Source organism: Neopelma chrysocephalum, unplaced genomic scaffold (assembly GCF_003984885.1).
Source record: "Neopelma chrysocephalum unplaced genomic scaffold, ASM398488v2 Primary Assembly neopelma1_23, whole genome shotgun sequence".
Lineage (NCBI taxonomy): Eukaryota > Metazoa > Chordata > Aves > Passeriformes > Pipridae > Neopelma > Neopelma chrysocephalum.
In genome coordinates, this window is record NW_020897691.1 from 35,762,838 (window position 1) to 35,790,259 (window position 27,422).

The 27,422-nt window shown below is 43.6% G+C and overlaps 2 protein-coding genes across 12 annotated transcripts in view; one reads left to right on the top strand and one right to left on the bottom strand.

The window, feature by feature from the left end:
• SESN1 (sestrin 1) overlaps positions 1–20,550 on the top strand; it is a 77,740-nt gene extending 57,190 nt beyond the window's left edge. Inside the window, exons 1-10 of one of the 2 annotated variants that reach the window (XM_027693619.1) lie at positions 3,250–3,266; positions 10,803–10,868; positions 11,757–11,957; positions 12,953–13,135; positions 14,436–14,678; positions 15,947–16,094; positions 16,917–17,029; positions 17,270–17,460; positions 17,692–17,836; positions 19,432–20,550. In XM_027693619.1, coding sequence (XP_027549420.1) covers positions 11,787–11,957; positions 12,953–13,135; positions 14,436–14,678; positions 15,947–16,094; positions 16,917–17,029; positions 17,270–17,460; positions 17,692–17,836; positions 19,432–19,518 — 1,281 coding nt within the window. In that variant the 5' untranslated portion in view covers positions 3,250–3,266; positions 10,803–10,868; positions 11,757–11,786 and the 3' untranslated portion in view covers positions 19,519–20,550. Of the gene's footprint in view, positions 1–3,249; positions 3,267–10,802; positions 10,869–11,756; positions 11,958–12,952; positions 13,136–14,435; positions 14,679–15,946; positions 16,095–16,916; positions 17,030–17,269; positions 17,461–17,691; positions 17,837–19,431 lie in introns of those variants that run through there. The other variant, XM_027693610.1, reaches the window with a different exon arrangement.
• Positions 11,952–27,422, bottom strand: part of ARMC2 (armadillo repeat containing 2) — a 79,510-nt gene continuing 64,039 nt past the window's right edge. For 8 of the 10 annotated variants that reach the window (XM_027693572.1, XM_027693521.1, XM_027693585.1 and 5 more), the window contains 2 exons: positions 24,652–24,808; positions 11,952–12,065 (listed from right to left, as the gene is read on the bottom strand). In XM_027693572.1, the coding sequence (XP_027549373.1) occupies positions 12,059–12,065; positions 24,652–24,808 (164 nt within the window). In that variant the 3' untranslated portion in view covers positions 11,952–12,058. Of the gene's footprint in view, positions 12,066–24,471; positions 24,809–27,422 lie in introns of those variants that run through there. The other 2 variants (XM_027693546.1, XM_027693536.1) reach the window with 1 other exon arrangement.

The following is a 27,422-nucleotide window of genomic DNA, read 5'->3' on the forward strand; positions in this document are numbered from 1 at the left end:
TGTTTTAGAAATAACAAGTGTATAATAAAGGGATAGAAGAGATTAATAGATACATTTGAAAGGGTAGTGGCTGCGGACAGTGAGGAACGAGAGGACTCCACAAGGAAATGTTCAGAACAGCTGGTGTGGGGCTGCTTATTCATTGCTGAAACACCTGGTGACTTCATTAAGGCTTCACATATATTAGGTGGAGCTAAAACAAATCAGGTAGCTCAGAGCCCCAAAGAATTGTTTGGTTTTATTTGTAAATGTTCTTGGGAAAGAATCATCTGATCATCCTCCAAAATATTAGTTTGATATCCATGAGCACTGCAGTGACAGGTGTTTCAAGTGTTCCAGCTTGGATAGCTTTTCTGTGGAAAGAATTTAAGACTTTGGTTTGCCAGTTTTTAGAGTCATCTCTTTGTGCTGAACTTGACTCAAAAAAGTTTCTCTATTGGACTGAAACAGAACTGTTCCGAGTTACAGCAGTCAAGTGCAGGCATATGTGTTTGCAGGATCAGGCTTTTCACACTGTAGCTGGTTGGTCTCCTTTTAGCTTCCCCAGGACGTTTCTTTTAACCGTAGCAATAAGGAAAAATTTCATTTCTGATAACTTAGAGTGCACAGAGGTTAAATGCCACTCTTTTATGCAAGCGACTTTTATGGAAGTGCATGCTATGAAGGAGTATGCTTCCATGCTTTAGGTGGTATTTGTTTTGAGTATCTCTCATGAGCTAATTCTGGGTGAAAGGAAACTGGGTACCTATCGATATTTTCATGTTAAACATCTGTTGCTGTGTTTTCCCTTAGGAGCATTTCATTACATCTCTGTTTACTTGCATCGATACAGGGTCAAACATACTATTGTGTTTCCCCAGGGGAACGCTCCAGTTATGCAAACTGTACCATAGATCTGTCCCGATGTCCTCCGGCTGTGCTGTGGTTTGCACTCGTTAGTACCCAAATGAGCTCTATGCCAGTCTCAAACCATATTCGCTGATGAAATTGCTCATGTAATTTGTCTTACCAGCTTCCAAACAGAAATAATTTCAGTCTGCAATGGTGTACTGGTTTATAGATGAGATGAGCAGGTGGCTCAGGTTTGTGTGTGCTCTTTAATTTGGAGGAGTTGCACTTTGGAAATACTTGTGTGAGGGCTGGAGTGGAGAAAAGGCTTGCATCAGGCTGGAGTGATGGGATTCTGCTAAGTCAGAGACATACCTGGGGCCTGAGCAGAGCTTATGTACTCAGGCCATATGGGAGAGCTTTTAAGTCCATTATTATTTGTTTGCTGTGGCTGTGCAACTTCCTCTTCCCCTTTGTACACAGTTTTTCTGACATGCTGTCACTGCCTCCATCTATCCTGATAGAGAAAGCAAAGGACACTGTATAATTTCCGACCTTCTGTTGTTGAGCTGGTTGTTTAAAGAGAGAGAATTTCCCTTGGATGATGTCAGAGAAGAATCTGTATCTGCCAAGGTTCTTTGTATAGGAACGACTGTTAATATAAACAGGCAAATACCCAGGCAGGGCAATTGACCACAGTGGGGCAAAACCACTTTGGAAGTGAGGGAGTGCTGCCCTTCCTCCCCTCACCCCTTCTTCTGAGGGTCTTAACAAATTCATTGAAGGGGATGACCACTCATCTGTCATTCAGGAAGACTCCTTATGGTGAGGCATCTCCTTGCATTTCAGTTTTCAGGTAATTCCTTTTCAACAGTTTTTCTGAGCGCAAACCAGTTCTTTTCCTGTGTTAAAAGAGGAGCCCGTCCCTTCTTTTTGTTATGATTTGGCCTGAAGCAAGGAAGTAACCAGTGGGAATTAGTTTATTTTTTTAGGTCACAAAATGCAACCTTCCTTGCCAGTATTGCATTCTTCTTTCTCCATGCTTCTGTGGAACATTTCATGAAGTGCAAGTAAGGTAGGAATCACACTCCATTTCTTCTGGAGAAACTTATCAGCTTCAAGCCAAGGCCCCAAGAAAGGAAAGAGCTATGGTACCTGGGCATCTCTAGGTAATTTAACCTTATAACTGCTGCTAAGCCTTCAGCAGTAGAGTATCCCTTGGCTTTTCAGAGTTAGTTGCATAGCCCAGAAAGGTGGTGGTATTTGAAAGGTGGAGAGGAAAGGAAGCCTTTAAAGCTCTTCAATTAGAGATGTGCAGAACTGCTGCCTTGCGTCAAGTTCCCCTGACAGCACTGTCCTCGGTGTTTTCTGCACTTAGCTGCAAGGTTTGTACACCCATAACAGGAACAGTCTGTGAGCAATTTTTCAGTGTTCAGTTTTGCATTTAACAGAAGTGTAAAGTTCAGTGGCATGGAATTTCCCTGCTTGGTTATTAGCTAGCTTGCTCAGGCTCAAAACCGAGCAGCCTAAATTGTAGGCAGAATCCTTCTTCCTCCAGGTACGTATGTTCAGGGGTTCAGAGCTGTCCTGGCCCTCCTCCCATCAAAACTGCAACAGAAGTTATCCTCTTGGTGTCTATCATATTTTATTTTAATTCAAAATATTTGAAGGAAAATGATGTAACAGAATGTAACGTTATAAATCTTATATTGCTGTGAAAGAAAAAAAAATCATGTAGGCCTGCTCAGAGACTTGTTTCTTTTGAAATAATGGATTCCATAAAATCGCAGACCAAAAGAGGTGGGAGATGCAAGGCATCTGGCAGAGTTTACAGCCCTGGGGGGTCGGCAGGCGAAGCACAGCCTCCTGCAAACAAAAGCCAAGTGTTTTGCTGATACGATTGCAAAACATATGTTTGCCTGGGACTGTTATGATCTTGGGAATAGGCAGGAGGCCAGATTTCTGCTGCAGCAGCAGGCACTTAGTCACACAAATATCTGCAAAATGTGAACCTCCTGCGATTTCTCGGTTTAAAAGCCGTAATTATTTTCTTGCTTAAAGAGAAGGTAGAAACTCTTGCATAAGGAACTGGGAAAAGCGTTGTCTAAAGAGCGTCTCTGTGCCGGGGAGGAGAGCGAAGCGGAGCGGAGCCGAGGGAGCCGGAGCTCGGGGCACCCCTGCCGGGCCGGGGTGGGCTGGGGGCCGCTGCCTCTTATCCCCCCTGCCCGGGGCGCTTGCTGGCATTCCCGGGGAGCGGGAGCCGCCGTGGGGCCGCAGCGAGCGGCTGGTGCCTGGCGGCGGCTCCGCCCCTGTCAGGCAGGGGGGACGGGACGGGGCTCGGTGCCGCCCCGGCCCGGCGGTGCCGCGGCAGAGCCGCAGCGGGGCCGCAGAGCAGCGAGCCCGGGCCGAGCCCCGCAGCGCTGCGCCGCCAGCACCAGGTACTCGCGGGTGCCGAGGGACCGGGGGTGTCCCCACACCTGGTCCCCGCGGGGCTGCGCCTCCCCAGGGGCGGGGGTCTCGATCCCCGAGCGCATCCCCCGGAGAAATCCCTGCTGGAGGGAGGGGTGGGGGCCCGAGCAGCTCCCTGCGGCTCAGCCGCGGGGCCGGGAAGGCAGGAGCAGCCCTGCCCTGCGGGGGCCTCTCTTGGAGGGTGTCGTTCGCGGGTCGCAGGTCCTGACTAGCTGCGGGATAACCAGCTGCTGCCTGCGGTGACTGTGCAGATCCTGTCGTTATCCTGCCCATCGCCCCTGGTCCCATAAGGGCTGTGTACCGCTTGTGTGTGTGGTGGCAGGGTGTCTCCTGTGGGTTCTCAGGCTCACCCAGGTGGTTTTATGCCTCGGAATTGCCCGGTATTTATTTCGTTCTTGCACAGACTTGGATTATCCTTTTGAAACAGTAAGGCTGGTCCTTGTAGTGCTGATGGAGGAGAGTTTGCTGTAATTGTAAACAAGTGCAAGTCTAGAGCATTATTTTGGGCAGGAATGAACCTGCTGATTTAGATCTCTCTTGTAAATTTCTTAGTGTCACCACTTTTTTCTTTCAAAGGAAATTTTTAAATCCTCAAAACTGCTGCAGGTTGCCACAGAACTTGTTTTGAATTTTTCTGATTTGCACTGATCTAGTAACTCGTCAGTACATATGGATACGTATATATTGCTTTGACATAATCCAACAATACCCTCTGTGTAATGCAAACACTAAGTATCACATTTAAACTTGTTTCCTCCTGTGTCGCCAATTTATTGGTATTTAAACAGTGTTTACAGCAGGGAAATTGCAGACATTCATTTCAAATCCTTTGCTGTTTAATCTTTCTGTTTCATTGTACATATTACAGAAGTGCCAGCTAGAAAAGTTGGGCACTAATCAGTGAAATTCAGCCTCAGTTTCAGTGAACTCATATCAAAAGTAAATTGGGTTGTGGACTCTAGGCAGTTGTGTCACAAAACCACTTTAGGAAGAGCTGTTACTGAGGAAGAATAGGATGCTTTGAGACTACTCCAGTTGGACCTGTTTGTACTACTCAGATCTAGAAGATGACCAGAGAAGAGGTGTTAGAGCTGGAGACAGAGTAGTCTGGGCTTTGCTTTTATTCCTCCCATTGTGAACAAAGTGTGTGTGTGTGTGTGTGTGTGTGACCTTGGGGACACACTCACTTGCCTTGATTTCTGTCTTGAATCAAGTGATGTAAACTAGATGGGGATGTTTTTAAAATCAGAAATTTCAATGGACTTAGAGACATTCAGAGAAAGTACACTTACTGATATTGAAATTAATGTAGTTTAAGTCTTTAAATTCATATAGGAATAATATATTCTGTGTGAAATAGAAACAGTTCAGCATTTGCCATGCTCTAATTACAGTGAAGAGTGGTAGGTCTGTGGAACAAAGTGCTTTGTAACAGAGGGGGAGTACTTGTTCTCAGTTCTTTAAATCTGTACAAGTGGAGACATGTCTGGTGCTTCAGCTGAACGACGGTCTCAGATGCCCAGCAAATGGATCCACTGCAAAAATTTAGAGTACGTGAGCATTTTTGGGGTAATTTTTTTCCTCTCATTATAATGTGAATCATGGTTTGTTTGAGAAAGCCACAACAATTGGAGTTACTTCAGGATTAGGTAAATGAATAAAATAGGAAAAACTGCCAGTTCTGCATAGACCCACATTTACAAAAGGTGTAAGATTTGTGGGGTGTTTTGTGTGTGTGTGTGTGTTGGTAGGAAAAGAAACATATTTAATCACTTCTCTTTGTTTCTTAATCCCTTCCTTTCCAAAAGCTATCCATCTGATATGAAACTACGGTAGTTACTGCATTTTGCAGAACTGAAAATACAGCTTTTAGGCTGAGTATGTATCAGCTTGGTGACAGCTTGTCCTGTGGGGCCAGTTGTGCCAGTCCTTGTCGTTAAGGTCCTAAACAAGGAAACTCCATTTGTAGCCTGTCAGTGTCACCACCAGTGAGGTTTTGCTGTCAGTGACCTTTAAAGGGGAAGTAAGAACCAGACACAGTGAGTGAAGCAGCAGCAGCGGCAGCATGAAGCCTCTTAGCCTGGTAAGTGCCAAAGTCTCTCCGGGAAATGCAGCACAACCTTCTTGGACACTTAGATGCTTAGGGGCATTTCATCCTATAAGCTTATAAAGCCCTAAATGGGTATTTTTAATGCCCATGCCTCAAATCCATTTTGTAGTATACTAAGCTGAATTTTCAGCACTGGCACGTTGGAGGAATTAATTCTATTAGGAGATTGTGTTGAAGAGTTTTTAACCCATCGTGCCTTTCTGAACCCTAAGCTTGTGTAGGAATGCACTTAGATTACATAAAATGATGACTGGTTTTCTAGGAAAATGTTACCTCCAAAAAAAATCACCTCAAACTCATTTTCCTTCTCTGTTTCCTTACTTTAGATTGTTTTATATTGTATCATGGGGTGTGATTTTTATATAATTTTGTTTGAATCTAGCAGCTTTTAGTGCTTAATCAGGACACAGATGATTCAGATAAAAATGTTCATCCAAATGTGATTTAGTGAAGTAAATTGATAATTACAATTTTATTTTGCCTGGGGCTTGTCTATGATAAAATGTTCTCTTTGCCATTTAGAGAAGGCCTAAATAAGTATGTAAATAAGTCTCCCTGCGAGATATAACATTTGACAGTGGTACTGACTATACTTGAGGGGAGCAAAATGACTCACTTTGCTAACACCAGGGAAGCAGTCTGAGCATTGTGGGTCATAGATAGTGCTCAGCTCATGAATCCTGGATGACTGAAAATTAGCAGTTTGGTAACAGTCCCCAAACTCATCAGACGAAACTATCATTGAGTCTTAGGAGAGGTTTTGTGGTAAGAGACAGACCTCTAGCTGCAAGGAACCAGTAGTGAGGGAGCAACAGGGTTGCTGAAAAAGCGTTTAGGAACACTATGGAAGAAGAACTGCAGCTAAGGTTTAATAGCTGTTCCTGTTCCAGAGGCCTTGCGTCTTGGCTTGTAGCTTAGCTCTGCTTCAGGTGAAGAAGCGGAAGGTGCTTTTCTAGGTGAAATTTCTGATACCGGATATCTGCTTAGACTGTGACTTTTTATTTTCTTCACTTACATTTTTAAGAGACAGAGCCAAAGCAGATGATGTTCTATTACTAGCAGAGGTGATGTGTGTTGTACTTTTAAATATTTATAAACCTCTTCTACACATCTGTGTTCAGTTTTCCATCTCAAGCTTTTACTTAAATTGATAGAAATGCTCTTCCTGTCAAGGCACTTTAAAAAGTTACCTAAAAAGTGGACTTGATTGACAGTTGTAAGATACAGAAAAGCTGTCAGTTGTGTGAGTTTATATGTGTTGGAGGCTTTAGAGTGGTCTTCTCTGAGCATGTATGTGCATGCAGTACAGATTTTTGGTCTGGTTGTCCTTGTGGAGTTGGATGTGCTAAGTAGGCCAGACTGGTAAAAGAGAATGGTAACTGGGAAGTATGTAATTAAGTTTGCAGACTTGTCTCATTAACTTTTTTGTCTCAGTCTGAAGAGCTGTTTCTTGGTGTGAATTTGCATAAAACGTTTCCTGGCTGAGAAGTCTCTGAAAAGGCTCTCAGTCTGCTGGTTACTGCATTACCCCGTGACTGGAGCTCAAGCCACCAGTCTTCTGTAGCAGTTTCTGTAACGTGTAGCTTTTCTGTTTCTCAGGGGTTTTTTTTCCTGCAATGGGAGATCACTTGTCCTACCTCACAGGAATCTTGCATTTTCTAAACACGAGATGAGTTCCTCAGATGATATGGTGATGATGAACTATGTTCACCAGCTTCCTGTTGAACATAGTTCCCACAGAAATAATAATAGTGGCTGTAGAGAAATACAAATTATGTTACATAAGGGGAAAGCGGAGGCTTTTCTGGGATTTCCAGAGTTGTCTCTGCCAACATAGCAATATAGCATTTTTATGGCAGGTGAACAGTGGAGTGGATTGCCACCAGGCAAGGCCCACCTCCTTCCATTAGCTTGAGTTTCTGGGTGTTGGAAGTGAAATCTGTTCCACCCTTGGTCCTCAGCTTTGCAGAAACCTGAGTTTTATGGTCTAGCTTTGAAGATGGAGTGCCTCTGATGCAGCACCATCATTATTATTTATTATTATTGTTATTATTATTTATTTGCACCTAAAGCCTCAGTTGTGGTTGGCTTTCTGCTGAGCTTGGAGCTGTATTCAGCTGCAGAGTTTCTAAACTGAATGGAAGTGGTGTGGTGAGGTTGACAGGCAGGAGGAAAGGAGCTGGGAGAAGTTTGATGCAGAGAACACGTCACTAAGTAGGTCGCTTTGGTGTGCAACTCAGTGGTCTGGAATCGCATGAAAGCTGCTTATACTTTCGTAATAACCAAAATAATTATAGTTTTTTTCCAACTGCTGCTCGTCCTGGCCGCGACTGCTTTACCAAGTGCTTGTTCGTGCTCCAGGTGAGGTGGAGCTTGAGGGGGAAGGTGCAGGAGAGAGATGTGGTGTGTCTGGTCAGGATGCAGGTCTTGCCTTTGAAATGGAAGGAGAGTGGTGCTCCTTGAGTTGAGTGTATTTGGAAGATGGATGCTTAGTGAAGGGTATTGTGGAGCATAGAAATATGTTTAAAATGAAGGGACGATTCACTAGGACTGTTTTGAGAATTATTACTGTGTTATCTATATAGTATTTGAAAAGTTGATATACTGGGAGCACCCCAAGATGCCTGCTATTTCTGAAGTACTAGGAGAACTTTATTAAATGATGCTTCCGAAAAAGAAGGGAAGGCAGTATAAAAGGTTTGCCATAGCTTTTAACTGAAGAATAAAAGTTTTCAAAAGACTTCTAACAGGTCAGATTTTACACAAGTCTCATGACTGTGTTAAGCATGCACCTCATGACAAGCTGCTTCTGTTCTCAGCACACTCTGGGAGAAACCCCCCTTTTGCAGATGGGAAACAGGGTCATCTTCACAAACCCTTTGCAACTTCTCTGTCAGAATAGAGACTTGAACCCAGACTTCTCAAGGACTGGGTTGGTGCCATGATAACAATCAGGGGGATGCTCCCCCTCCTCAGTGAAAACAAAGCAACTTATTTAATCCTTAAAAAACCTCTTAAGTCACTTTGCAGAGAGTGTTTGGTGAGTTAAGTAATGTGTAACCTGTTATGTGCAGTGTAATCGTAAGTTTGACCTCTGCTTTAAAAAAATGAAGTGTGTTGATAGTGATGTATTTTATATTGCCAGGCAAAATATGTTAGCAGCCTGCTCATCTCAGATTCTTAAATTTTGGGGTTTTTTTTCTTCCTCTTACTGTTCTGGGGAAGGGAAAGACTGAAACATAGTTGTTCAAGAATTAAACTTTAAGGTATTTTTCTTGGAGTGCTTGATTTGGCATACACCTGCAGACATCTGCTAAATGAAAAGCTGCTTACAGGCTGCTAATTTAAATGATGCTTACAAACTTTTTTTGCTTGCTGTCATTTGGATGTAAGATGTTTCTCTAATTTGCTAGTGTAGTTGTAGCTGAAATAAGAAGCTCTGTGAGAGCTTTGAGAAGAGGTGGCAATAAATTCCATCCTACAAGTGACATTACTTGGCTGAGAGGGAAAATTTGCTTGTGAATGTTGGGACCCTCAGCAGGAAAAAGCTGTATTGCAGACAAAAAGTGAAAAGACTACTAGTAGAGAGCTGCCCTTTGATCTTACTTCATCCAAATAAGACTTGAGAAATAAGGCATCTGACTTAGGATTTAAGGAGACTCAGAGTCTGAAGAGTTTGATGGTTGCCACTTAGGCCTGTACTGATTGTTTCTGGCTCTGAAGCTGGTTTTTAATCTTAGGGGAAAGTTCAGGGAACGGTAACTGATTAATAAAATTGCTTTCGTACAGTGAACTCATGCAAATAGAAACCTCAGCTAAAGACAGAAAGAGTACAGAAGTGAGTGCAACCAGCATCTCATGTTTATAACAGCCTTTATTTATGTGGGGAAAATGTAGCAAAGTTAAAAACTGCATTTGGCAAGAAGTTTTGGGGGCTTCATCTGCTCTTGAGGCCTAAACCATCTGAAGATGCCCCTCTGCTCTGTGTGGCCTGAACTGGCTCAGTATATGGTTATTTATTCATTGAAATCCACTTGAGAAGCTGGATGGAGTTGATATCATCACAAAATGGATGGTTTGGGCTATGGAATGGAAGCAATGGATATGTTCTCAAAGACGGTTGAGAAAGAGGGAACAGATAAGGAGCCCAAACCATTAGTTTATATATAGCCTAGTGTTTAGCACTCAGCTCCATCCTTTGCATTAATCCCAGGTCTCCCTCCATCTGTAAGAGTGCCATGCCTGCAGGAAGCTGCTCTGGGTGGCAGGGCTCCCATCTTTCCTGGGGAAGCCAAGCTGCTTGGTGGGGACTAATCCCTCAGGAGAGCTGGTTTGCAGCAAATGCTGCACATGTGACGGAGGGAGCTTCTGGAGTGATGGGGAGGTGGGCATGTGTGAATGTGTGTGGTGAGGCCATGTCCTGCTTTGGTATGTGCCCCCTGGACCCTGCTGTGCCTTCTCTGAGGGCTGCTCTGTTCTAAACGCAGAGACTGCCCTTGAACATACGGCTCCCACCCTTCCAAAGGGAACGGTGTAACAGGCAGGACACAAATGCATCCAAGTCTTTTAAGCATTTGCTTCTTGGCTGCACAAAGGGCCCAGAGTGCTGTAGGCCAGTCAGTAAGCTTCATCTAGCTGAGGGAGAGGACAAGGAGTGAACTGCCAGGGGGTATCCAACCTCCCCCTTACCTGTAAGGTAACATGTCCACAGAAGTGTGTGCAAAGATGTGGCTGCTGCTGTTCTGATTGAGCAAAATCCCCTCCCTCCTTCCCTCCAAACAGCTTTTTATCCTGCCTTGAAAAGAAAGCAGATGCAAATGTAGATCAGGTACTTTCAGCACTTTAAGTGCTCTTTGAGGTTGGGAAAAAGAAATCTGATTAGGGTTACAGCTGTTTCATTTCCTGACAGATGCACAGAGTGTTGTGTGCTGGTGTACTGCGGATGTTCACACACACAGCAGCCTCGTTTTGTATCAGTGGCATAACCACACAGCAGCCGGCATGTTCTGAACTCCTTGTCCTGGACACCCTGCCAAAATATGCTTTATGCAGAATTTTCTGTGAACCAGGCTGTAGTGTGTTTGTGTGTGTATGTGTGTGTGTGTGTGCATATAAATTTGTATGTGTTTTCTTCACTTGACAGGGCCTTTGTTGTTGAACTTTTTGTTGCTGGAGTGGGGCAGTGTGCTGTAAACAAGCACAGCTAATTATAAAGCACTTGCATAGAAAAATGATCTGCATTTGTACAAACAGTACTAGTAAAAGTGCCTGTGTAAGAGTACCACAAGTACCCAAATAAGCCCAGCTCTGAATGGAGAACTCTCTTCTGTCTTGCAACCACAGCTAAAAAGCTGTTTATAACTAAATGCTGAGGTGGTGTAATTTTCTCTTCTAGGAACTTGGAATAAGAATTCCTAGACCACTGGGACACGGACCAAGCAGATTCATCCCTGAGAAGGAGGTGTGGTAGTATTTTCAAGTACATAGTGAACTTTATGCTTTTAAGGAACATCCTTTTAGTAGTAGCCCACAGTTGCTTTCAGGACAGCTGCTGAGCTGCAAAACATTTTCAGTAGTGATCACATTCAGTCCTGGGAAGACTTTGGCTACAGTTCTAGAACAGTAAGAGCCTTGGGGAGCTTTGGAATAGTTATGACCCCTCCCATACTGCTATCTAGCATGAGAGAAACCCAATACTGTTTCCTTGTGAACATCCGGATGTAATTTCCTACTGGTCCACAAGGTACCTGCCCCCCTGCTCTGAGACTGCTTTTTCTTGAGCTGCTGCTACCATTCTGAAGAATCTGAGAAGCTTCAGAGTGTCGTGGCTGAGCATTTCTGCTGCTTCTCTTCTGATTGTCTGGTAAGAGAATTTGGAGCAGAGGATAAGTTAGTATTATGCCTGTGGTTTTCTAGGAATTTTAGAATCTTAAGTTTCAATTTCCTTTTATTTCTCTCTCTCGTCATTTTAGCTAACTTTTTACCTCTTTTCCTCTTTTATCTGTAGTAAAAGTGATTATTCAATTAAATTTTAGTTATAATGAACTAAGTTAGATCAAAATTGAGTGTTCAAGAAAGTGAAGGTGAGACAGTTAAAAATGAGAAATCAGTGTTGTACTAGAGAAAGACCAAAGCCAAAAATCTTCTTTTGCTGTTATAACCATTTGTGATCTCCTAAATGAGAGGTATTAAAAGGATTTTATGTTCCTGATGTGCACTAATGCCATTAATAGATTTATAATATAATTGCTTTCACTCAGAGCCTCTGAGTGCTGTGGTAATACATTTACTTACTATTTTATTGGTGGTACTTGGACAATATTGCTCATTGCTCTTTCTGTTCAATCAGACAATTCAGGTGGGAAACGAAGACGCCACGATGCACACGCTGTTTGCAGATTCTTTTGCCACGCTGGGTAGACTGGACAATGTTACCTTGGTGATGGTTTTCCACCCGCAGTATCTTGAAAGCTTTCTAAAAACACAGCACTATCTGCTGCAAATGGATGGTCCACTCCCGCTTCATTACCGACACTACATCGGGATAATGGTATGCAGTGAGCAGAAACAGCCACTCTGGCAGCAGTCTCTTGTCTTGTTTAATAGCACTTATTACTGTGTTTTGCAGTTTCTAGTTGGAAAGGCATTTCATCAGGAGCTAAGGGGAAAAGCAGAGTAGGTTTGTTTGTGTCCGGCTCACAGATTTGTTTCATAAGATCAGCACTAATTCATAGTTTTAGTAGGACTGTGAGAAAAAGGGGAAAAATCTGTTATAAAAATTAGACAATTGTTTGTTACTGGTGTCCTTAGTATCTCAGAAACTGTTTCTCAAGAAAGCTTGCTTCTATGTGTGTGTCCTGTCAAATACACCTCCCTCTAAATCAGTAGTCAGTCCCATCATCTGTTTCTGAGTACCTAAATTCTAAGCAAGTTTTCTGCCAGAAGTGGTTGATTTCCAATCTGCTCATTCAATGATCTTTGCTTGCTGAAGTTGAATTAAAGTTTTGGGCTGCGTCTTAATTTGATGCAGAAAGTATTAGTGTTTGAATAAATGATAATGGGTCTGTCTTGGCTGAAAAGCTGCCTGTAGTCTCTCTTGCTATATAGTGTTCTAAAACCTGCTTTTGCTGGTAAAAATTCACCTAGAGACAGCTTCTATCCCCTGGGGAGTATAATGCAGCATGGATTACTTGCTTCAGGACATATAATAAATCCATGCCTTTACTTCTCCCTGGGTATAGGCATGTTGCACCTGTAGCCAGCATCATGGCTAGGCTTCACGAACGAAGATTTGGGAAGGGCTCTACCCACGTTTGTTGCAAAAGTAGCCAGCATAGTTATAGTGTATATGAATGAGGGATATTTATGTTGTGAGAACAATAATCAAAACAAGCTGATGTGTTCATCTCAGAAATTTTTTTTTACTTCAGCCTTTGATCACTGCAAGTGTTATTCTTGAATATTTTGAGGAAATGATGACTTATGTTACTTGTCATAAAGCACTTTCTGTAACTGTTTTCTGTATCACACTGTTTTCCTTTCTAGGCTGCAGCACGACATCAGTGCTCTTACCTTGTTAATCTCCATGTGAATGACTTCCTTCATGTTGGTGGAGACCCCAAATGGTTGAATGGTCTGGAAAACGCACCTCAAAAACTGCAAAATTTAGGAGAACTGAACAAAATGTTGGCTCACCGACCCTGGCTTATCACCAAGGAACATATTGAGGTAGGTCTTTCCTGAAGTAATGTGAATGTACCCTTTTTTCCAGTAATGCAATCACAGATTCTTAGGATTAAGAGCCAGACTGAGTTAAAGATGTTCTCTATTAGTGACTTTGATTTCAGCACTACATCACTGTGATATAGCATGATACAGTATCACTTGTGCCCTTGTAAAACTAATGTGATCATGTGCCAGTGATCATAACTGCTCTTAAATGACTAAAATTTAATTTACAACACATTTGTAATTTGACATTTCAGAGTGACATGTTGGAATTCCGTTGGTGCAATGACGATGTGCTCAGGTCTGCACCTCCTTAAGTCATGTGTTTTCAGTAGCCAGAACCGCTGGGTGTTTGAGATGCTGCCAGAGGTTAGGCAGAACATCAGCCACCGCATTTTTGCCTGGTTCAAATGCTGAGTTTTCAGGCTGGGTTGGAGGGAGCAGGCTGGCAGAGCTGCCCAGGGGAGAAGTGGTGGTAGAAGCCAGCCAGGACCACAGCACCAACAAGCCACCAAAGGGCTGCTCCTCTGAGGGCCACCTGGACCAGCCAGCTCCGAGGGCACGTGCAGCATATGTGGCGATGGCAGCTCTCATGGCCTGCCCCGGGCCAAGCCCTGGCTACTGGAGCACCTCCTCTGCCCTCTCTGTGCCCTGAGCAAGGAGGACGTGGGTGCTGAGACTTTCTCGGTGCTGCCTTGCCCAGCAGAGAGGTGGTGGCAGGTCCTGCTGGGAGGCAGGGCGCTGGGCTGTGGGGGAGGGCTCATGCTCTGCCAGAAGGCCCCAAACCTCCCACACTTTCCTGCCTGAAGGGGAAGTTGAGGGTTTGAAGCTTCTTGTCAAATCTAGAGCATTCCACCCCCAGGGACAAGATGGAGGGAGCCCGGCCCTGATGCCAGGTTCTTACACAGTTGATCTGCAAGGAGTTGCCAGGGTTTTCTAATGCTGCGAAGACCATTTGAAGAAACATGCAACTGTTGTGGTTGCATCTTCATTTGAGGTGTGAAATTTCAATGCAAGTCAGTCTGGCCTCGATACAAACCACACGCTACAAAAGGGAGACCCAAACTGATTCAATCGCTGAGGACCAGAGAGGGGAGAGAAGTCATCTCCTTTGTGGCTTAACCCTGGCAGGTCATCTGGTAACAGGACACTGAGCACATTAATGGCAGCAGAGAGTTAGGAAGCAAGATTGGATGTTGGAAAAATAATTTTACCTGGTAAAGAAATGTGTTGATCAGTTGCATTAAGGTGGAGGTCTTATGAATGACTTTAATACTTTTGTCTTGCATTACTTTTTAAGCAACTTTTAAAGACTGAAGAGAACAGCTGGTCCCTGGCAGAGCTGATCCATGCAGTTGTTCTCCTTACACACTACCACTCCCTTGCTTCCTTCACATTTGGTTGTGGGATCAGCCCAGAGATCGACTGTGAGGGGGGTCACACTTTCAGGCCCCCTTCCGTCAGTAACTACTGCATATGCGATATTACAAATGGTTACCACGGGGTGGAGGAAATCCATGTCAGCCCAACTGGAAGTATTCCAGTAAGTATCTGTCTGAACAAACAATCTCTTTCTATAGTAGTAGTTTCTTTGTAAACTTAACACGTAGAGGGTGCCTGTCTCTTTTCATTCATGGGGAGTGGGATTGATGAGCCTAAACCAGTTGGAAAAGTGTATTTAGGAGGAGCTGAAATGACAGTGGTAAGCTGGGGGAAGCTACCAAAGGGATAGAGATCCAATCTCTGTTGTCTGTTTTTTTTGATCTCCTGTCATTCATAAAAGCAAACTGAGATGACTCCAGGTCTCAACTAGTTCATGACATGTGTGCTGAGCAGCAGTGGCCAGGAATGCTTTTTTCATGGGTGCAGTGGAAAGTGGGCTCTTCCTTTGGTTCCAGCCTCTGACTTTGTTGCCTTGAGGTATTTGTGATGCATCACACAACAGATCATTTTAACAGATCATTCATAGTTTTCTGACTGTCTTTAAAACAGCATTTCCTGCCTGCAGCAGTTATGCTGATCTGTGCTTGCTTCCACTTAGTGAAAAGCATGACGTGAACTGCACTTTGGTTTAAGAACAGCCATGAAGGCATTTTCCACTGCAGGTTCCTTGCCTGTGAGACTTTACTGCAACGGTGTGGGTTTAAATGGCATTTAAATTTTGTTAGATGGAGCTTGCTGACTCTCTGAAGGAGCAAACTGCAAAAGGCAGAGAGGAAAGGGGCAGAACTGTATAAATTAAAGATAACTTTATTACGCTTTGTGCTGATGGATTTTTACAAGACTGAATGCCGAATTAATAGTCTTGTGGTGTTAAAACAGCTCCTGTGAAATATGATTATCTTGAACTAGCTTGCTTTTGAGGCTTCATTAACTCTACATTTATACTCATTCTTCCTTTTTCCTTCAGTGTTTCTTCTCTGTGAGCAGAGAAGGGGAAAAATACAGTTGGGTAGTAAATTGTGGTTACTTCCTCTATCAGAATTTCTGTTACAGCTCCTTGTTTTTCAGTTGTTAATTTAGATTAAGTAAAAGAAACTAATTTTAGTGTGCGAACCACTTGTTCCAAAATGCTGTAGTTTTTAAATCATGCTAAAAATTCCAGCAATTTAACTGAGAAGAGATGATGACTAAATGTGAACCATTGGGTCAATACAGGTTTCTTTCAAAAAATGTTTTCCTTGAAAAATCCATATTTAAATATGTAAATGAAGGATATCAGTTGTATTTAAATTTTCTGGCTTGACAATTTCTGCCATCGTTGTCAGTTCTTGTTGCATGAAAATTAAATGTCTTTCTCTTCTTTTTAAGTCTACAGAGTCGGTCTGTGAAGTTGAAGCTCTTATGGAGAAAATGAAGCAGCTACAGGAGTGCAGAGACGAAGAAGAGGCCAGCCAGGAAGAGATGGCTACACGTTTTGAAAGGGAGAAGAGAGAAAGCATGTTCGTGTGTTCTTCAGGTAGAACAGATGTAGAGTGAATATATCTTTATTTAGACTTTCTCAAAATATTTGAAGAAATACTTACCACTGTAAAAGGGGGTGGGAGAAAGTGTTATTAGATGTCTCGAAAACATTACCATTTCTTTGAAAGGATCAAGATTAGGGATGCGTTGTTTTCTTCCAGAACACTTAAAAGCAAAGTAGTGCCAAAATTTGTGGCTTCTCTGAAACATACCATAACAATACTATGTTTAATAAAAACCTCCAGCAGAAATGGAATCTCTCTTTTCAGAGATTTAAAAGTTTCACAAGAGATTTAAACATCTCACAAGACACTGTAAAAAGGCCTTAACACACTTTGCTGTTTAAGTGTATGAAATGTTGCTTTCAGGTGACTGAGAGACAATACCTAACCTCTTACAGGTTTAGGGTTGTCATGGGCTCTTCAACAGTTTCATCTGGAAGTCTCAGAAGTCTCTTTTTTAAGAAGCAATCTGTTCCAAAATGGGTTTTTCCCCTGACATTTTTACAGACCCCTTGAGTTAGGAGGAAAGTGTCCCCTAGACTTAGGGGACAGGGTGAAGACTGGTGCACAAAAGAAGGGAGAAAAAGATGTTTGTCTGTTAGAAAGAATCTGAGTGTTTTTCATGGAGTTGCCTCTGAACACCATAGCTGCAGTCACACTGAGCTGTACCAAAGAATCTTCATACGAGTAGTCCAGTGAAACTCTTGTGTTTGTTTAAAAAGCACAAAGACTCCCATTCTTCTGCAAGAGTTCTGCTAGGAGACTTTCATTTTGTTCTTACCAAAATTGTGTGAAATTCTGTTTGATATTAACAGAAGATGAAGAATCTGCAGCAACAAGAGATGTGTCTCGTCACTTTGAGGATACCAGCTATGGTTACAAAGACTTCTCCAGACACGGAATGCATGTGCCCACCTTTCGTGTTCAGGTAACAAGGATGGGGGCTGCTCTTGGGAGGCTTAGTGCACAATCTGTTTGTTGTGCCCAATACCAAACATGGAAATCACTGTGCTGTCTCTTACTGCCCTGTGGATGAGGCTTAAAGCCAGCAAATGAACAACCCCACCTCCCAGTGGATTACCTGCTCTGAGATCAATTACATTAAAGCATTGGGTCTTCACAAGGTCATTTCTGACAATCTCCATTCTGCATTTTTACTTATTCTAAGGATTATTCCTGGGAAGACCATGGCTATTCCTTGGTTAATCGTCTTTATCCAGATGTGGGACAACTACTTGACGAGAAGTTTCATATTGCTTATAATCTGACTTACAACACAATGGCCATGCACAAAGATGTGGATACCTCAATGCTAAGACGAGCTATTTGGAACTATATTCATTGTATGTTTGGAATAAGGTAAGTTTTACTATTTTTGTTCTAAATGCATTAGTTTTTCTTTCTCAGATTGAAGCAGAGTTGTTATTTAAGCAAATGTGTGTATTTTTTAAACATGTTTGTGTTTATGGGGTAGGACCAGTAGTGGTACAAATGACTCAACAACTTCTTTTGCCATAGGAACTTAGAAACAATGCAAGTGAAATAACTGCTTCTTGAAAATGAAAGTGAGTTTCTTTCAATTCCAAACAGATACGATGATTATGACTATGGTGAAATTAATCAGTTGTTGGACCGCAGCTTTAAAGTTTACATCAAGACTGTGGTTTGCACTCCTGAAAAGACCACAAAAAGAATGTATGATAGCTTCTGGAGGCAGTTTGAACACTCTGAGAAGGTACAGTTTGCATGCACGCTGAGGGACAGACATGGGCCCCCAACCGATGCCACCCTGACAGCCACAGCTACCCAGCCAGCAACATCAGCTTCTGCTCCCACTCAGTAAATTTGTTAGGAAGTGTAGTATTCCCAGGCTGAAATACTTTCCCATTTCCTACTGCATGTTTGCTAGCTAACAGCTAACATGGACTGTGCAAGCTCTGAGTAGTATGGGGGAGTTAGACACGTTAATGCTACAGCTTCACCTCAACTGCAGTTGGTACTGCTTGTATCCCAGACAGGCAGGGAAGTGATGTGAAATCCCTCCCTCCCTTGGCCTCAGACTCAGAGCAGCTGCTGGCTCGGCCAGGGTCTGTGCACTTCCCTGGTCCTTTAAGCATGGATGGCCCCAAAGCAGTTCCTTTATGGTAAAGCCTGAAGCCCTGCTTCTGGGTTATAGTCTGAATTGCACCTCCCAGTCATATTTCTTGCTGTTAACTCTCAGATATATGCTCCATCAAGTTTACATTCTCCAGTTTTTCTTTGAAAAAATATTTCTTGGCCTTGCTTAAAATCAGTGCTGAAACATAAAGATGCTTGAATCATTAGTGTTCAAATCATCAAAGGCTCTAGTTCTTGCTAAACCCCCTAAAACAGGGTCCTATAACTACAGTGATTTAAGGGCGTTCAAGTAAAACACTACCTATGTTTTGGTTAGACTAACTGATAGATGAGCTTTTCAAGCACACAAATTCTTCTTTAAAGCCCAAAACTTTGCATCTCCATAGCCATCAAAATCCAAAGATCCTGCATGTACGTGTCACTGAACGCTCAGTGTCACCAGTCATCCTCAGGGAAATCATGCAAATGAAACCACACATAGCCCTCACATGCTGGAGCAAACTCACAGCCACCTGCTGTCAGTGAGAAAATACTTTCCAGAACCTCCTCCACGCAGTTTCTGATCTCATCCTCAAAGAAAAACATTAAAGACATTGAGGAGATGAGCTGGGCAACACTGGTAGCTACTGAACACCTGTGTCTCAGTAAAGACAGCAGTTTTGTGGCACTTTAGAGTTTTTCATGTGCCTCACCTTGGCTAACCACTCCACATTGTTCAGGTGATAACTACCTGTGTGTTTCAGCAGGGGCAAACTATCTTATCAGCTCTGCCTTTGCTAACACCCTGCTCTGCTCCACAGGTACCAGCTGCCCTTTTGCCTTTAATTGATTACCCTCACTAAGCTAAATTTGAACAGGCCGTGCATATTCTGCTGCTGCTGAAGAAGGGCTTGTGTGCTTGAAAGCTTGTCTGTTTTTTCCAGCTAAACCAGCTGGTCTACTAAAGGGTGACTGCCTCTTCTTGGGACCGTGGCCCTGTTTAGGTGCACGTGTGACCCCCTGCTGTGCAATGCCACTTGCTCTGTCCCCAAGGAGCTTCGTGGCGAGAACTGATGGTCTGGGTGGCTCACACAGGCAGTGCTCCCCTGCTGCTGCTGCTGTTGCGGCTGCTGCTGCAAGCACTGACATGAAAACCACAGCCCTGCAGGCTTCCTTTAGCTGCAGCACATCATTGTGAGCACACCACTAAAGCCTGACTTCTCTTTCCTGAAGGTCCATGTAAATTTGCTTCTGGTAGAAGCTCGGATGCAAGCCGAACTACTTTATGCTCTGAGAGCTATTACTCGCTATATGACCTGATGTCTCCGGCTGCCTGTTGACGTTGGAATGTTCTGCAGCTGCAGTGTGGCAGAGGAAGATACGAAGCCTCAGGACCAACAGTAGCTATAAGTTAAGATGCCCATTGTGCCATATCTCCTTTAGTTTCAGCTATTTCCGTGTTTGGAATATCGTTGCTGCCACTCGGCAGTGAATGCTTGGCAGTGGAAAAGACAGGGTTGTGCAGAAGTGCTGCCTGCTCATGGTATTTTGGCTTTAGACAGTATGGGACATTCTATGAATTTGTGGCAATATAGCAAACTATAGATATATAGATCTTGTGTTAAGGCAAATACTGCGGGAGTTGGAGCGCGAAAAGAAGTGGGATTTGATGACATTTGCTTTCCCTACAAGAATAATTTTAGAAAATCTTGATGCTGCTATTTGTGCAGGTGGAGTGAACAGACCCAGGCTGTTCCAGTTAAGCTAGAAGTGGAAGTGAGCACTGCTATTGTCTGAGCCTTTACTGTGTGTGGTTTCAAAAAAGCCTTGTTATTTAGATTCCCTTTTTAATCAGAACTAAACCTCTTCTGTCCACAGTGATAATCTGAAAGATAGCAGTCAATTTTCTCAACTAGTTTAGCCTTAAAATGCTACAGAATGTTTGTTCAGCATTATTTCGTGAGCTCCAAAGTGCAATGGTCTTCCTATGGAAAAAAGGGGACTGGAGTCCTCAGAGCTTTTTAGAGATCTATCTAAAGTGTCGAGTAGCTTCTTGTCCTCTTTTTCACAGATGAACCAAGAAGGAGCTAGGACAAGGTGTGGGAATGTTGTTCTAGACTGCCAAACAGTCCTACTGTATTACATGCCCAACGCTGGTCTTACTGATTTTTGCAGTTGCTTAAATAACTAGGCTAAAAACCATCTATTTTTAGTAAATCAAAACATGATTAAAATGCTGACGTTTAATATACAGTGGTTTTGGAGAACACATGAATACTTTTGTATGAGTGTGAATTGCTTTTTAAATTTGTCAGTATTACTGGTATTTTTGAAATAAAGGTAACAACTTTTTCTCTTGGTGTTTCTGTGTGGTTTAACTTTAAGCTTCTGTTCTTACTGGGTCAAAGACCACTTAAAAATGTTTGAAACAGTAACTGTGCAAACATACTTAAAATGATGAGCCATGAATTTTTCAACTGAGTCTAAAATGATGGGAGAAAATGAAGTTTAAAAACATAGATCTAGATCTTCATTAATACTGTAGTAGGAACACCTTTCTTATACTCCTGATGTTTTCGCCCTTCCCATGGTCCTCCACCTTCTAATTAGGAATACTCTGCCATGTAAGGTTTTCTCTTTCCTCACAGGCAACAGACATGGTGGGCTCAGAGATTCCAATATATGTTAATGCAATCACTTATTTTCAATAACTAGCTCTAAATATAGTTTTAAGAGCTAAACTGATTTTAAAATCCTTCAGTAGTCAACTTAACTTCAGATTAGGCTGCTGATTTTCGTTGGCTACTGCCAGAAGGGTCGTGAGGTCTGTGCAGTCAGAGGGAGATAACACTCAGGGCAAGAGGTAACAGAGAGGGGGGGTTGCTAAAAGGGAGCGACAGACTCTTTTGGACACACTCCTACAGCTGGTTGTAACAGGGGTTATAGTCCAAGTGTAAAAACTCCTACCTGTTTAGAGGAAGGTAGAAGCCTTATTTGTAAGGCAGGAAAGCGTGTTTTGAGTTCAAGAAGCATTTGGGCAACACTCCCAGGCACATGGTGTGATTCTTGGGGTGTTCTGTGCAGGGCCAGGAGATGGACTCAGTGATGCTGATGGGTCCCTTCCAACTCAGCATATTCTATGAATCTATGAAATGGTTTTCCCAAGCCCACAAGTAGAATCCATTTGATTTCTGTCCTCTGGCCTGGGTCTCAGCTCAGACTGGTTTCTCTTATTGCAGAACATTCTGGGAACAGTTTTAGTTTACAGTCCAAGAAGCTAAAATACCTAAAAAAAATCTGGGGGAGAAAGATTAATAAACCATCAAAAATTGTGACTAACAGGAAGCATCTGGTGCTTCCTCTTAACTGAAAATACAGGATTTTTAATGTTCCAAAAAACAGAGCAAAACTTTCCTGTCTAAGGGCATATCATACAGCTGAGCTGTGCCTCTCCAGCCTGTGAAGGATGTTTCTGCAGCACCTCAGTCTCCTGCTGCTTTTTGGGGTCAAAGGTAGACATGAATTTTTCCAAGAAACCTAACCTGGCCATTTCCATCCAAGGCTCTTCAGACACATCCAAGTGTCCTCTTCCTTTTCGAGCAGTAAACACGGCAGCATATGTGTGTGTGAGTAGCTGCATATGGTCACAGTTGCCATCAGAGCACGAGCCACAACATGCAGGCAATCCCAACTACACACCAAGCTACTTACTTTAGAGAAAGGGCCTGAAAGTTTTTGGGGATTTTTCATTAAAAAATGCAGAGGGGTTTGTGGTCCTAAGTAGAAGACAACCAGCGAGGCTGTTTGTTAAGCACAGTGTCAGCAAAAGACAGCAGGGTGAGTCTTTAAAAACAAGACAATGGTTAAGTCAACAGATGCTTCATCACAGTAGCGATGGCTGCCCGGAGCAGCAGCTGTGAGTGATGCCAGGGCACAAGGGACCAGCCCCAGCCCTGCCTCAGTGACCTCAGGTGCACTGTGCTCCTCAGCTCTCAGCCCTGACAGTCCCAGGTAGCCCTGCAGAGCCCCAGCCTGTGGCCTGTGGGAAGGGCAGCACCTTGTGTGTGCAGCAGCAGCAGTGTCACACCCCCCTCGGCTGTAGAACTGGCAACCCTCCCCAAAGGGAGGTGTCACTAAACAGGAATGGGCTCCTGCACATAAGAGACCTGTTTCATTGAGGTTTGTGGCAAAGATACCCAAAAATAGTAGACAATGCCATAAGAACACACCTGAAATTTAGCATTCTGGGGCTGCTGCTTCTTACCCACAATTTTTTTCTCCAGAGAAAGACACGGGTCCATGCAGCTCCACTGGAGCCACAGCCGGTCTTTGCTGATGGGTGTTTGGAGGCCTGTGCTGCCCTCTCGGCTCAATCCAGCACTTCTGAAGGCACCTCCTCCTGAAGCAGAGGCCAGAGCTCACACACAGCGGCTGCCTCAGCTTCAGTCCCCGCTGTGGGATCCCCAGATCTGCCCTGTGCTATAGGACACAGCGCTCCAGGTCCTTGGTTACAGTTTGATCAGCAATGACTTGACGTAATTAGTGTTTTATTTGAACAAATCTTAATCGCCTACACACCACCTTGACTTGAGCCAGCCCTCAGTTTCGGGCTGCCTCTGACAGTCTCGGCACTTGTCGGTTCTGATCAGGGCTGCTGACAGGGCTTAGCCATGAGGCCCGTTCCACTGCCCCCCACTCTGCCCTGCACAGCCGGGTCTTTGCCTGCCTTGCCATGACGCAAATGCCAAGAACAAATGTTCCCTCCCCCCAGGGAGTATTTATTCGTCATCCTTTCTTTAATACTCCCCAAAAGCAAATCCATTCTTTTCTCCAAGAAACAAATGGAGCCATTTATCTTCCGTTCAACTTCAGCTAAAATTAAAATGGCAAAAGAAGGGATGATAATTGAGATATTTTCAAGCTCAGCAGAGCTGTTTTAAGAGCCAAACCACACTGAACTGCTGAGCAGTTCCTGCCTGTGGATTGCAGCAATGGAGGCTGCCACACACTCCTGAAGCGACTCACTGTGGGGCTGAGCCAATTGGGCACAAGAAATAACGGAGCTGCTGAGACACAAAGAACATAGAACATTTCATTACCTTAACTGAAGTTTCCTTCTCACCATTTCCAAAACCTGGACCATGAAATCTCCTCGTGCCTGGCCTATAGAAGCAGGGGCCTAAACTAGGAAAAAGGTCTCCCTACTCTTCTACTATGGCTCCACTTCCCAGCCTCCTCTCTTCGTCTCCTCACCCGGAAGCAGAGGCCGGGGCACTACCAAAGGTACAGCAGTGCCACTGAGGGAGCTCTGAATCGCTGCCTTAGAATGACAACTTCTTCCAGCAGGGATTGCCAGGCTGGAAACTCTCCTGCTGCACACAGCACAGTGCGATGCTGCTGACCCTCAGGAGCAGGAGCCCGGCAGCCCCCGCACAGCAGTTTATTCTTAGCAATCTGAGGTCAGAAAAGAGAGAAATAGGTCAGGTCTGTAAAGCTCCCTGGAGCCAACCAGGCTGTTAATGCCTGAGGCCAGCGATGCGCCTGCTGAGCTAATCCATGGGCTACAAGCAGGGACTTCTACATGCTGAAGGGATGAAAACTGAGCAACAAACAAGCCAGCAGCAGTCAGAAGGAACATGGAGGAACAGGCCTTTTTTGCCCCATGGATGGAGATGCAGGTTCAGGGGAGACAACTGGCCAAGAAGTCTGAGAAGCAGAGGCACACAGGCAGCTCCTCAGAGTGTTGGAATAACTGAAAGAAGAACACAACAGACCAGCTAAAATCTTCTCTGATCATGGATACAAGTGTTTTGCTTTAAGATGTGAAGTCCCAATTCAGGAAAGGCCAGCACAGCTTATATCCTCTAAGTGCCAAGGCAGGAGCTGGGATAGCTGGGATACTGTAGACCCCAGTCACAGAGTATCAGAAAAAGAAAGGGGGATCTCCAAAGGAAAGGGAAGTGACTTTCCCCCAACCACTGACAGCATTCAGTCTGAAGAGTGAAGCTCATGAAGGAACACAGCACAATGCCCAAGTAGCATTTGGGTTACTCCATCGCACAATTTCGTATAAAGTAAAAGCATATACAAGTCTATAGGTGAAATGTGGCTCCTGTCACATTATGTTCTTCTGTACTGCACAGCATTTTTGGTACCACACAGGTCCAAGTACTCAGTGGTAATTTACCTTTTAAAAACTAAAAGTTCAGCAAATACATGTTTCTTTTTCCCAGCCAGGAAATTATGGAATCAACAGACAAATCACACTGAGCAGCCGCTTGATCAGCTCAAGTCTATTGTAAAAAGTAATTACACATGCAAAAATTTCATACAAGCTCTTCAAAAGATAGCCACGCTCTTTAACATTCTTCCTCATGGCAATGTACAGGTATATTAGAAATATAAAGCTATACAATTTACACCACCAAAAAAAAAAAGAGAGAAAAGACTGACTAAAATGGAGTAATAGGCTCAGCTGGAAGAAAGGAGTGATGGCTTTGAATTCTATCAAGAAGTTTTTCTGCCACAGGTTTGAATTCTCTTTCCCAATGTAGTTTGTGGGAGTCCCTTCCCTCTCTGTCGAGGCTGCAGTCCAACACTAGCTTTTCATCTGTAATCAAGGAAAATATCATCATCAGTTCCGAATAAAAATATACCCAACTATGTATTTTATGACTACGGCACATACATCTTACCAGTTGTGCATGTTGATGGCTTAAAAATAACTCTGCACTTCAGATAAGCTGAGCATCACTGTCTGAGGGATTTAGATTGAATTGAAAATAAAGGATGTTAAGGTCAGTAAAACAGTGAAAAGGGCATTGCAGGTTCTTTTATTCTTACAGGTGTAGCTAAACTGTCTCCAAGACCAAGCACTTACTGGGACTGTCGCTCTGCAAAGTACCAGGATTTAACATTACCCCCAGCAACTCTGCTAAGGTAAGGAATCAATTCATCTAACTGCAACTATGTTTTCCCTGTCACAAATTGCTCTGCTAATCTGGTTCATGGAGACCCTTTCAAACTCTTATCTACTATCATACTGAGGGAAACTGAAGCACACTAGTTACTGTATTACAGATGCCCTCCCTTCCTCACAAATTTGAAAAATAAAACAACAGAACACTCTTTAATAAAGGCAAGCAATGTTAGGAATTAAGGGAAGTCATCACTCATTATTCCCCTTCCATTATGCCTGGCACTGGATGTGGCAAAGAGACAAACTCTTACAGAAAAAAGAAATCAGTCTGCAACCAGAAGCATTCTCCTGAATCCAAGAATCCACAGACACAGCTGATAATGCTGAACAAATGTTTTCATACAGTTTAACGGGAGGATATTTGACATTAGGGTATTTTGCTTTAGACCATAAATGGGCCTAAAATGAAGGTGGAATCCTGCTCCAAATGGGAGTGTCAAGCGTGACTTACCTTTGGCCTAGACTATGAAAGAGCACCAGATTCACAACATGTTAAACGAGTAACTCTGTCAGGGAGCTTACTCCACAGTCACAGCAAGTAAGACAACTTGGGGCTGAAGAGAAACTTCAGTTCCCACATTTTGAGTCAAACTTTGTGTAGAAAAGAGATGCTCAAGCATCCAAAAGCATGCCCAGGTGCCTGCGCAGAGCAGATGGCCTGAGCTGCAACAGCTAGAAGGGAAAGAGCAACATTCCTTGTGCATGGAGATGGGCTCTGGTTCATACAAAGCTACCAGCAACTGCAAACAGTACCTGACTTCTATACCACTACACTGTTTCGAAACTACCAAAATTAAATGTGAGGTAGATTACAGAAGGGGTTCTGCATAAAGAGATGCCATTTAAAGCCTTTCTGTAATAAAATAAAGAGAAAAGAAACATTCTTTCCAAGATGGATGTCATATCTCTGCAGGAAGAAAACCTGTAATCAGAGATAAAATCCAGCCTCAGTCATCAGATCCACATTTGATGATGTCATAGGATAATTTAGGTTGGACAGGACTTCTGGAGCAGAGCCACCATGTATAAGGTTGCTCTGGTCCATGTACTGTTGAGTACTGAACATCTCTAAGGATGGAGATTCCACAGACTTTCTGGGCAGGCTGTTCCAGTGCCTGGCCCCTGCCATGATGGAAATTTCTTTTCCTAATGTTTAATTGGAACTTCATATTATTGCAACTTGTGCCAGTCCGCTCTTGTCCTATCAATGGCACAGTAACCCAACATACCTAAAACGACTCCCAGCAGCAGAGAAGTGAAAGAACCTGAAGTGGTAGATAAGGGATTATGGGCCTTGTTTTGAGGGAGAATTGCTTTGGCTACTCCTGATTTTTCTACCCAAATTAACTATCTTTAACACAGAGCAAGAAACATTTCTCCCTTTTAGTAGACAGCTGTTGCTCCCAGAAGTTGATTGAATGTTTATGGAATCACTAAGGTCAAGAATTCCAGTACTACAAGAACAAGGGTCAGAACCAGTTCAAAGCTGAAGTGTTGAACTGAAACAGTAAATTTCCCAAAACAGTACGTGAGTAACACTGTGGATCAGCAAGGATCAGTGTTCCACATGCAAGCTGTACATCCTCAGATAATTTAATTTTCCCACGACTCTCCTCAAAAACTAGGAAAATTGGGTACTGGCCAAACAGCATATGAACTGGCTGCAAGCCCAGGGAAAAGACAAGCGCACTGGGTCTGCACACTATGGGGGAAGCTGAAGACCAGAGTGCAGACTTCAGTGGTCTGCAAGGGCTACCCATCCTCGTAACACTGGCAAGACAGGGGCCAGGAGCCCTGGAAGCTACTAGCATGTCATGCAAGAGTTCACATGTACTGAGATTCCAAAATAACCTCCTCGAATTGATAGTGGAGGTAAAGATGAGTAGAAGAAAAAGTCTGGAAAGAGCAAGGAGAAAAGAAATTTCACTGAATGACCAAACAGAAGAATTATATCAAGATAGAGGCTCATCTCCACTGCTATTCTTGAGGGCCTGGAGCAAGGCAAAGCTGCTGCCAGGGGCCTGGGAACATCAGGCTCCAGAAGCTTTGAGCCAGTAAAGTGACATGTAACTCTAGAGCAGCTGAAAGAAGACAAATGACAAGTGCCACTGGAAAGCAGTGCTGCTGCATATCAGGCTGCGGGGATCAGGCAGGGAAAAAGAAAAACAAATGGTGTCTTTTGTCCAGCGTTTCTCTTGGGCCCAACATCTTTCCAGGCTATTTCCACTCCCTTTTAGCTCCCTCA